Below are 12,068 nucleotides of genomic sequence, written 5' to 3' on the forward strand. Positions count from 1 at the left end.
GGTCCAGAAAAAACAACATTCATTTCCCAATATGAAACAAACATGTACCATTTTTGTAACAACCATCTGACAGCTTTTGGTGGCTCATCAAAACCACAACTTTTCAAAAAGCAGGCAAAGAAAAGCATCCCAAAAGAAAATATTTCAGCATAAAAGAGCATTTCTCTGCTTCAGCTTTTATTTTTTAAGCACCCCTCCCTGGAACTTAGTATGCAAAAGGCTGATTTCTAGCCAGAATCCTGTGTACTTTGGGAAGAACAAGTTAAAAGTATTTGAAATTTTTTCCATATTTACAGCTGCCCATAATAGAGCAAGCCTTGTTCTTGCCCAGTTCCAGTGTCAAACTATGTCAGCTACTCAAATATGTGAGATTGAAACAAGAGCCCCCATTAGCAGCTTTCAGATGTGGGGTATGATTCTGAAAAAGTACATTTTTGCAGAGGAAGGAATTTGCTGCTGGCTCACAGCTCCTGGCACCTTTGAGCTTAATTTCTCAGCATAGCTGTGTTTAAATAGCTGAATATGGCACCTGCAGTTAAGGGCCACACGAAACCATGTGTGACATTACTTGCATACAAAATTTAGATAACAAACAAGTTCTGTTTAAAACAAACCAACCTACAAACTTCAGTAGATAGAAAAAATACAGATAATTTTGCTGCTGTTGTTTTGCAGCTATTTCCCAGGAAAAATATATACAGCTTTGTCTAGTGGCTAACTCTAGTTTGCATTTCATTTATTGAAAAGATCTCTGTCAGATTAAGACTTGATGTGACCATGCTTTTCCACCGCTTTAATGTAAGGGACTTTGAAATCAAATGGGGGAGAGGGTTTGTTGCTGGCCAGGCCTGTGACTCTACCTGCAGAAAACAGTTACCTGGATGTTAATTTTCTAGGAGCCAGATGATACTTTCCTCTCCCCCAGCATTTTCAGGTATGTTCAGCTTTCTGCACATGGACATTTTCACCAAGTGCAGTAAGATCACAGGTACAATGCACTTAGTACATTTTTACCAAGTGCAGTAAGATCACAGGTACATCACAGGTACACAGCAGAGCCTTGTGTTTGTAGCAGTGAGGATGCTTATCTTTGACTGGCACTATAATTACTATCGAATGTGTGTAGCCTCTCAGTACATACATTGCACATATTTTTGGTTTTGTTAGAAATGATCACACACATATATATAAATAAAATAAAATGCAAAGGGCTGTCTTGGTTTATCTGCCAGCGAGTCTTAGTATCCACTCATATCTGAAATGGCTTGCACACAACTCTCATGCTAGCAAGGCTCTCTCCTCTGACTTTCAAATGCAATTTTAAAGCGAGAAAGTATTTTTCCCAGAAATTGATTCACACACACACACATGTATTTTTTTTTTAAGTCTTAAAACCTCCTTGGTGAATGGCTCTGCTCTGACCCTGGATCCCAATGCCATGCAGGAGATGCTGCCTGGCACTGAAGCAGTCACAGCTTGGCACTGTTCCATGAGCTGGTGCCTCGTTTGACTGAGATGTCATTTTTTCCCCTCTCAGCTCTGAGTCATCCCTGCTTTTCCCACTTATTAAATGTTTACTCTCACTGGCGCTGCTTGCTCAGAAAGTTTCAGCTACAAGCTCAGTCCTTGCCTGCACCAATGCAAGAGACAGAAAGGAATCATTTTGCCTTTCAGACTCTAAGACTTGTTCAAATACCAAAATGTGTCCTAGTAAGCTTCTTCCCACCCTGCTCTCATTGTGGCTCTCCAACTTACTCCAGTCGTGGGCATTGGGAGTGGGCTTTTTGGGCTGTCCTCCACCTGCTCAGGCTGCAAGGCCTTTTGGTCAAGGACCGTCACTTGCCATAGCAAACGTACAGCTCTTCACACAGCAACTTGTGCAGCAGGGTGGCAGCCTCTTGATATGCTTCTAAAATCTGATTTCCATCTGATTTTCTACTCAAAAAGCCTCTGCACTGAAACACAGGTGGAAAAAAAATACAGGGCTGAAAATCTGCGCAAGTCCACTGTTTCCATCCCATCACTTGCACACCCTTAAAAACGAGTCTCTGTTCACCCAGCCACTGTCACACTGCTGCCACTCTCCCACCTGCTCATCACTAGAGAAGATGAAGGTATCAAGGAAAAAAATGTTGTTTTTCACTTCAATGCCCATGGGTTTAGTGCAGGAAAAACAATTCCAGGTGTCAGGGACCCTGTACACCTTGACATCAGAGGCTCATTCTCTTCTCCCAACTCTCAAACGCCACAATAGCTCTGGTGAAAGCTCTGCTAATGACTTAAGTGGTGCCAGCCAACATCTCTGAGCACTAGAACTGAACCATGGATCCCATTAAAGCATTAACTTGGGCCCTGGTGTGTTTTAGCCCAGACAAACTAGCTCCCTGCCAAGCAATACCCAAGCTAGGTTCAGGAGGTAGCATGGGACAAGGAGTTTCCCAGTGATTATTTGGTTGCAACCACCCTATCTTGGAAGCTGAAAGAGTCAATAGTGAGACACTGCCCAACACAGGTTGAGTAAAACCTGTTGACCAAAGCACCAGCAAGCATAACATATATTCTTTCAGGTCTATAACTCAACAGAAGTAGGAAACAAGCCTTCATTCTGCAGAACTGCACCATCCCAGGAACCGGCCATCTCAGGAGCAGGAGAAAACCTTTATCAGGCACATCCCAGTGGGAACTCAACAGATTTCATCGTACCAGCAGTGCAGTAAATGGAAGCTGCATTGAAATGCTTCTCTGCGCTTTCTCAACCCCTGCCAGGCACCATCTCTGTGCCTTCTGAGCAAGAACAGAGCTTTGCAAGATCTCATAGAACCACAAAATGGTTTGGGTTGGAAGGGACTTTAAAGATCACCTAATTCCAACCCCCTGCCATGGACAAGGACACCCTCCCACCACACCAGGTTGATCCAAGCCCCATCCAACCTGGCCTTGAACACTTCCAGGGATGGGGCATCTCCCCTTTCCATGCTCCTGATGGTGCATTTTCAAAGACATGACAGGCAGCTCTGGACCTTCCAGCAGCAGGCATGCTGCAGCAAGAAACCCAAACTACAGTGCCACCGTATGAGTTTATACTGAAAACCATCAGGTTCCTACCTTTACTTTTTCACCATTTATCTCCACGGTTTTAATCATAAAGTCAACTCCAATCGTGGCACCTTGGCCTGGTGGGAAAAGCCCCTGAAAGAAAACACAGTTTTGTTTAACAAGTTGTGTAGCAAGGAAAACTTCCCTCTGGGTGCCCATCCTTACTTTTTCCCATCCCTACTCCTCCCTTGCTCCTTAGACAGGAGAACACCTCTAAAGGAACTGCACTGAAAGACGTGCCCGCTTCCTTCACCACACAAAGTAGGGGGGACAGAGTCCAGGGCAGGCTCTGCACACTGATCCATCTCCACAGCATCCATCAGAAGAAGCCACAAAATCCACTGCCATCTCCTCGTTATGAGAAAAGGAAAACGTATAAAGTGAAAACGGAGAGAGGAAAAACCCTTCTGCTTCTGTGCACTCAGAAGAGGCAGGGGAAAGGCAGGTTGGGTCCCTCTGACCCAATTCTCCATCGCCTTGAAAGAGATGAGAGCCTTCCCTCTGCCCTCTGCCACAGTGAGGAAAGGGATCCCCAGGGCACCCCCAGCAGCTCCTGAGTGGCCAGATCCTGCCCCCAGAGCACAGCCCATGGCAGGCAGTGCTTGATTTTGAGAAAGGAGCAACAGCCAACTGAACAAAAACAAGCAGAGCTTTCTGATTTCTGGTGTCCCAGCCTGCAAAGCCGTGTTGTTTTTGGGGCACATCCATCCCCTATAGCAGCAGCAGCATTGCCAAAGCACAGGCAGCAGTGGCGGCTGCAGACTTCGTGGTTAACCCTTTGGGACTAACCAGCTTCATTGCCAGCAGCTGGTACAGGCAGAGAGCATGTTTAACATCACTACAGTTTTAAAACTTAAACTGATGATTCCCAGTAGGGATTGCAACAACAGCAACAAAAGAAACATAACTTGCATTTTATAGTACACCGTGCAAACTCTTCTCTGAGCCCAAATCACAGGTGCCTAGTCCTCTTCCTGCTGTTCTGTTACACAGAAGAAGGGAAAACAGTCCTCAAACCTTTGGATTTGATTCATTTTCCCCAATCAGGCAGATATGAGCTCAGCTGGCCCCCACTGTTACTGCAAGCTTTTCAGGAGCTGCTGTACGTAAAGCCACAAACACAGGGAGCACAGATTTTTCCCAGGCAATGCAACATCTCATTTTGCTGCCAGAATCACACTCCACTGCTTCAAACCATCATTAAACGCCCCTGGTAACGTTTCAGGTGCAATCCCTGGCCTGATGTTTAACAGAAGACCCTGGGCTGACAGCCCAGGACCCAGATTATTTAATCATTTACTAATGGACAACACGAGAGAGAGTTCAGTACAGCAGCAGGCTGGTCCACCCTGGAGGGATGGGATGAGAGGTCCATAGGAAATGCAACAGGAGGTCCTAATAAACCAGAACCCCAGGAAAGCCACACACAGCACTAGTTACTGATGCAGTGCTCATGCTGGTACTTCAGTACAGATAACATGGATGCTGCAAGCATGGATAATAAAAGCCTGTGGAGCGGGGGTGCTGGTGGAGACCACCGTGCTCCCATGCAATGCCCCACGTCTGGCAGGTGCCCGACCTTACCTGCGTGAAGCGTCGGACCAAGCAGGTCTTCCCCACACCAGCGTTGCCAATTAAAACAATTTTGAAGAGGAAATCATAATCTTCCATACTCATTTACGCAGCTGCAAGAGAGAGAGGAGGTGAGACAGTGTGAACTAAGGGCAGCAGTGGCCAAAGCTGCGTCTCCCACGCTGAACGTCCAGCTCCGCCACAGGACGGCTCTGATTTTTGACTCCCTCCCGCTAGAGAAATGTCCTTTCATTCCCACTGAACTTTATTCCTCCAACTATCAGCACAAAGGTCTTCCCAGCACGCGTGTGGCTCCCCAGATAAGGGACAAGAGCCCTTCCCACCCCGCCCCAGTGGCAACACGCAGGCAGAGTCCACCTGGGCCAGCAACGTCAGCCACTGCACAGCCACGACCAGTTTTTGGCTTCTGTGACATCCCACGAGTCATCGATGCTGCATTTCAGCAGAGCAGGGATCGGGGAGGACACGGGTGTAGAACAAACAGAGCAATTGGTTAGAAATAAAAGCAGCGGTGTTTGCTGTAAAGAAAAGTTCATTTGCTACAATATTAGTAGGGAGCAGGGGTAACAGTTTGGCTGAAGTATATTAACAGAGGACTTTAAAAAAGGAAGAAATATTACTAATAATGTTGCAATTATGATGATTTATTTTTTTTTTATTTTGTGAGGATAGCTTGGTATAGAAGTATCAAATGGGAAGAGAAAACAGGAGGTTCAGGGGAACCCAACACACACACATCCTGTGCAACCCCCTTGCCAGGATGCATGGACTGGCTTTTTGGCAATGTGTCAGAATACAGGCAGCATTGCCTACGTGGGGGAAGACCTGTCAGGCTTCCTTCAGTCCCATAAAGCACAGAGAAGGCCAAGCAGACCCATGCAGCTTGCTGCAGCTGGGCAAGGAGCGAGGGATGCACCTCCATCTCCACAGCACCCAAGGGTGCTGCAGGCAGTGTGGCCAGAGGAGGGAGTTGTAGCCATCGAGACAGGCAAAAGAGATTCGGTCAGAGATTTGGGACAGACAGAAAACCCACAGTACTAAGGGATGTGGTTTTGGGATGGGACTCGGTAGGTCAGGTGGACAGTTGGACCTGATGATCTTGAAGGTCGTTTGCAACTGAGGTGATTCCATGATTCTGATTGTATGACAAGGGAGAAGAAGGGCAGTGTCCCAGAGCGGTTGTGTCCAAGAAAATACTGGTGTTAAAGACCTGTCCTCAGTCCTGGTCTGTAGTAATGGCATAGGACAGTAAAGAGACAGATCCATGAGCCATCAGTTGGGATATCTGAGCACGGTACCTAACCTACCAGCACATATAGATTATGGATGAGTAGACAGAGCCAAAGCTGGGAAGCACAGAAGATGGAGGGTGGTGAGGAAAAGGCAAAAATACGGGGAAAAATTGTATTAAGGAATTGCTATCCCCAGTCAAGCTCCAGATTGCTCACAGAGTTGGGTCAACCCAACAGAGCACACCGGAACAGCTCTCCAAGCACCACCATGCACCTGATGGACCTGAAGGCAACAGAGGGGTAACACTGATGCAACTGCTTGGTGTCTATGTGACCCTCGACCTCTCCAGGAGCCTAAAAAAAGGCTAACCTCACCAATCAGTGACTAATGACCTGCATCATGTTGGCAGGCGGTCAGAAGGGACGCAGCTGAGTCACTACAGGGATGCCTCATCGCTGAGCTGGAGATACAGTCACCTGCATGGTGCCACCACACAGCAACAGCTGGAGCAGCTCTGAGGATGCTCAAACCTCGCAGGAGCAGGACCCTAAAAGAGCAGGCTTTGAAAATGCTCTGGTTTGTTTTCTGGGACTGTTATGCTGTGTGATAGCTTTGTACTTCCCATGCCTGGCTTTCCCTGGATGATAAAGACAGTCTTAAGAACATGCTGATGGTACTTATAATCAAGGCTAAATGTTAATGCACGGCTTCAAGCTTTCAGACAAGCCAACATGAAGAAAAATGTGATCATCTACTAAAAGCTATTTCAAGACTAACGAGACTTGCTCAGCACTAGATAATTATCCCTGGGATTCTTCAAATCCCAGAGGGCATTGCTTCCCTGGAGCAATTTCATTTATATTACTTGTACCCTAAACAATCCAACATTCAAATTTATCTTCTCAGGAAGCCTAAAAATAAACTTCCTCTGCAGATCTTTGAGCTCAGAAACACTAAATGGCTCAGACATACCCTAGAGTTATGTCTGATCCCCTTCATTAGGCTCCAAGACTAATCGTATGTGATAACGACCCCAAACTGGAACTGAAAGAGAAGCCAGGGACATAAAGCAAACGGTGCAACGATGAGATTAAATGCCAGAGCTAAAGCAACAGAAAAAGGGTACAGTGGGAGTGGGGGCATGGGAGGGGAGGAAAGTACATGAGGGGTACTTTGGAGGGAGAGCAGGCAGCCAAAGCTGACCATCGCTGCCCTATCACCCCCAGCCACAAAAACTGCTGTTCCTCCCTCGTGCATGCCCACAGCCGCAGACAGGCAGCCCCGAACAGAAAGGCATTGCATCAGTTACCGTTACGAAATCGCCTCCTTCGCAACTCAGCCTTTCAGCCAAGTGACCTTTCCTGCTGACTCAGCCTCCCGCAGCCCTCCCGCTCCCCGGGGAAGATGTGTCTCAACCTCTGCCCGCTCTCTGCTCTCCTGCTGGGAATGCGGGTCTCAGCAATACATCACACATCACTTCTTTTTTTAAAAAGGATATTATTTTCTTCTTTTTCTTTTTATTTTTTCTCTCTTTTTTTCTCCTCTGTTTTTTTTTTTTTTTTTTGTGCTTCTAGGCACGGGGCTCTGCCTTGCATCAGGACACTGCTTTAGGGCACTGGGGCCGCAGCTGCCTGTCCCACCCCCTTTGGCACAGACAAAACCCTGCAGCAAGGGCAGGGAACAGGATGCCCACCCATGCCTCAGCAACCCTTCACCACCAGAACATTTGTTTAAACCACCACTCTCATCAGAAACTGGGCCAGCTATGGCACAGAGACATGCTCTAGCTTGCGGCAGGACAGAAAACCAAGTTTCATGTTTTTTTGTTTTGTTTTGTTTTGTTTTTTTTTTTACCCGGAGGCAGTTTGTACATCTCGCACCCCAGCCAAGCCCCAGCCGCTTGTGCCTGCCATGTGCTGCTCCCACCACTCACAGGTCAGGCACAGATCTCAAAATGAAGGAGTTTTGCAGGGTTTTATTTAACCGAGGTCACTGCTCTGCTCCATTTCAGCACTCAGCTCCTCATGTGGATTTCATGGGGCAGGAACAAGTGGCCAAGATGGATGACTCGAAGCTGGGTGACCACATATTTAATCCTAATTCAACCAAAAGGCTGTTGAGATCCCTCCGTAACGAAAGCGCACAGCAGGGATGGGTGCTTTCACCCCTTCTTCCCCCCTCTGCAAGTTCCCACAAGCAAGCTGACATGGAGACATTCAGAAAAAGACGCGCAGAAGCCACGGGCTGCCTACCCTGTGCAGTGAGCACCGGTGCAATCCAGCAGTCCTTCCCCCTTCACCCAGAGCCCCAGTGAGAGAAACTCTCCTGTAAGCGTGGTCAGCAGGACCTGGCCTTCTGCTTTACCTTGCTATGGGCTCTAAATGTGAAAGCACAGCTGATGGAGAAGGGAGATACACGCCCACCTGCTTCTGATCACCACATGCCACAAGGCAAGGAGCTTATCTGCAGACACGCTTTACAGAACACAGTTTCCAGGCTTGATTTAATTTATTCCCCACATGATGTCCTCTCCCTGCATTTGTTCTGTTCACCTATTAGTTCTTCCTGATCCAATTCAGTTTACTTCACAGTGTTTACCATTGCCCTCTCTACCATCTGAAGTATTTTTCTTCTTTTTGCAGTGATTTTTCACCCATTACCTCGGATGGGCACAGAGGGTTCCTCATCTCTGAATGGCTTTGACTGTGGCGTGCTCAATCTCTTTGAGGAACAAATAAGCGGCAAAAACATGAGGCAGAGGTTTAAAAACTATCTGGGAGATGCTAATGGCTTTAGAGTGATCAAGTTCTCCTTCAAATGGATGAAACTCCTACCCTGCCTGTCCCACACCATTTTTTTTACTGGTGAGTCTTTGTAGTCACTGCACAGAACACAAGTATGAATGAGGTTTTCAGTTGGTGAAGAAATCCCTGGCACTTTTCTCTCAACTCCTTTGCTTGAAGAAGAATTTTCACCTCTAGGCTTGATAAGAGCAGGTTCTAGGATGATGGTTTTGCCTCAGCTGTTTTGGCCCATGGAGCCAAAAGTGAAGTGGGAGACTTCAAAAGGGCAAGCCTGTCTTGGTCAGCCACAAGGTGTGCCAACCTCTGCCTGCAACCTCTGAAGATCACCAGATAACGCGTCCTCAGGAAACACGAACAGCCTTCATCTGAAGTCAAAAATCTTTTATGTCTTAGAGAATGTTTCAACACCTTTGTTTTAGAAAAGCAAAACAGAAATAACTTCTTGTTTCTTTATCCCCACAACATTTCAGTCCCTCCTGACTTGCAGAGGCTGGTGAGTCCGTGGAACCACAGTTCCAGCTCTGTAGGGCCAGGTGACAACCAGAGCAGGGAGCACATTGCAGAGCATGGCATCATCATCTCTCCCTACCACTTCCACTCGTGGATTTTCAGTTCCTGCAGCCTGCAGGAGTGTCAGAGACATGGGTATGTTCAGCAGCGGTCAGGGGACCACTGTCTCCAAATCCGAGCATGCTTAGTGCAGCCACCTGATTCAGATCCACGCATGGTGTTTGGTCATGCACGGCTATCCACAGCCTAGGGTTCAATCCCCACTGCAAGGGCTTCTCCCCATTTAGGGATAAAGAGTGAAACTGAGGCACTACATTAAGCCAGGCACTGCACTAATATGCATCCCAGCCTTATTCCACCTCAAATCCTCACAACACACATTTACCAATTAGACACAGAGAAGAATCTGCAGCCTCTTCCACCTGCTGTATCTATCTGGTAGGCCAGGGTGGGTTTTGATGTATTTACACAACTCAAAGAAGAAAGATTTTCTGCTCTTCATCGTCCAACAGCTATAAACAAAAATAAATTTACCTAAACAACTGAAGTTCAAACAGTAACTGTTTTGTATACAGATATTACATTGAAGGCACATGCCGTATGACCCAGAAAATTCATCACTAAAGCTAAGATTTCAAGCAGAAAATTATTCCTTGCAGGCCAGAAAATTGCAGGGGACTCAGTTCTGGACATGCTACTGCATTACGTAAGGCAGGATAAAATATTTTCATTTCCAGAGCACCTGCCAACCCAAGCAGCATGTGCCTGCCAAGCATGAGCCCAGCTCATGCCCCTCTGAGAAGCAGCAGCCTAGATTTCCTCCCACCCCTTGCCCAAGTTCCTCACTCCTTCTTTTCACAAAGTTTAATTTTTTTCCACCCAAACAGAAAGAATTAAGAGAGACTTCATCCCCATTAGAACCTGGATCAGCACAGCCCTACTCTATGCTCTCTCTGCAGAGGCAAAGCCACTTGCAGATGGGATCCATGCTCTCATTTAGGTAGGATATTAAAATTCCAGGGCCATTTTTCCTAATTCTATAGAAAGATTTATCGCTTACACATAGGGCTGCACGGTCTGGCATTTCTCATCTCCTCCCATCACACTTTCTGTTCCAGGGGAGCAGCACGCAGCTGCCTGCACACTGGCAACCCTAAAGGTGTCTCTTCATCAAGGCTAGTCCCTTGCAGGAAGGGAGAAGGTTTCAAATGAAGAAATGCCATACTTTTAAGTGTGATTTCCCATGCAGAAACACAGATTAATTTAGTCCATGAGCCACCTACTACACCCAGCACCTCCAGGGTGCGTGGGGCTTACAGTGCACTCACACCACCACTGACAAATTCAGGGTCAGTAAGTCCATCTCGCCCTTCCAGGAGACACTGAATTACCATAAAAGTAGTGCAGGGAAAATTGGGGGGTTGCTGCCCTGCATGCTGCACCCTCATCAGCATTGGCTGACATCTGCTAGCCCTCCAGAAGTCTAGACAAATATTGGGGAGAAAAAAAAAAAAAAAAAAAACGGCAAATTGCATCCAAGGCTTCCAGCTGGAAAAAGCAGTGTATTGTGAAAACCTCAGCCCTACACAAAGTTATTTGGACGGATTCCTGCCCTTAAGCCTCTGCTCAGGATATTTCTTTTGCAGAAACAAAGTGAGCTAAGTGGCACAGTGGCTAGTTCTTGCGTCTCACAGAGACGTTTCTATACATAATAGAAAAGCTAAAGCTGAGGGGCTTCCATCAATGACTGCACAGAGCACACAGGCTTTCCCCTTACTTCTTTTGCCACCAGATAAAATTTGGAGCTCAGTGAACTACTTCAGTCAGGTCATGGTTTATATGTTCCTTCTCCATAAGCTTCTCCATAAGCCAGCAGGTAAATCCAGCACCAGTGTCATTCATTCCCACAAACCCATTTCTAATGCTCTTCAGTACTGGGAATGGCCACAGAGGTGCAAGATACCACACACTGACAATAAGTTATATTCCATCAAATATATTTGAGGACCGAACTGTTAATCAGTGATTATGTTACTCACATAGATAGACAAACTCTCTAATTTCTGCATTACTTAGGAAAAATCTCGCATGCACATTACCTGAAAAAAATAACAAATAGAAAATCCATTTCTTTAGGACTGAAAAAAAAAAAAAAAGTGCTGACGTGCACATCCACCATTCCAAATACCAAGCTGTGTACTGCACAGCAACACATTTTTGCATGGAAGAGGTTAAAGAATCAACCAGCACAGCAGACAGGCTGACTTCCAAGTGTGGAAAACTGCACTGCCAGAAATACAGCCAAAAATGCTGCTTTATCCACTCAAAAACAACAGTCTTTTCCCAAAAGAAAAAAAAAATACAAAATGATTTTTATTTTTTCTAAGCTACAGCCAAGCACTAACTGAAATGTGCCTTGCATGGAAAAGCCAGAAAAGTTTTTTAGGTCCAGCTTGCTGTAACTGGGAGCTGTATTTTAAGCAGATGCCCCCCCACCACAGCTGAACCAGAGGGAGAAGCAGCAACACCAGCTACGTGTGGCAACTCCAAAGGAGGAATGATTCATCTTTGATGCCGAAGAAAAGTTTGTGTGTCAACTGGGTAAAATGCAAAGTCTCATGATGTGTGAGTTCGTGGGGTTGGCATGGTTTCAGTGGTGTCGTGGTTGTACGTGGAGATATCTTGGCGCTGGGTGACAGAGTTCTGATAAACATTTGCTAGATTAGACTGACACCACCATTTTTGATAAGATAAGGGAAAAGCTATCATAAATATAGGATTTGGATATTTACCAGAACATCATGACTCATATGAGGTTACAAATGCGGAAGT

The 12,068-nt window shown here is 46.3% G+C and overlaps 1 protein-coding gene across 4 annotated transcripts in view; it reads right to left on the bottom strand.

Moving 5' to 3' along the window:
* Positions 1–12,068, bottom strand: part of RAB30 (RAB30, member RAS oncogene family) — a 47,373-nt gene that overhangs the window by 10,275 nt on the left and 25,030 nt on the right. For all 4 annotated transcript variants that reach the window (XR_004253017.1, XM_032183433.1, XM_032183441.1 and 1 more), the window contains exons 2-3: positions 4,681–4,781; positions 3,106–3,189 (exon numbers count right to left, since the gene is read on the bottom strand). Coding sequence is in view for 3 of the 4 variants with exons in the window: in XM_032183433.1 (XP_032039324.1) it covers positions 3,106–3,189; positions 4,681–4,773 (177 nt within the window). In the remaining variant the exon portion in view is untranslated. The remainder of the gene's footprint in view (positions 1–3,105; positions 3,190–4,680; positions 4,782–12,068) is intronic.

Source organism: Aythya fuligula, chromosome 1, assembly GCF_009819795.1.
Source record: "Aythya fuligula isolate bAytFul2 chromosome 1, bAytFul2.pri, whole genome shotgun sequence".
In the NCBI taxonomy this organism is placed as follows: Eukaryota; Metazoa; Chordata; class Aves; order Anseriformes; family Anatidae; genus Aythya; species Aythya fuligula.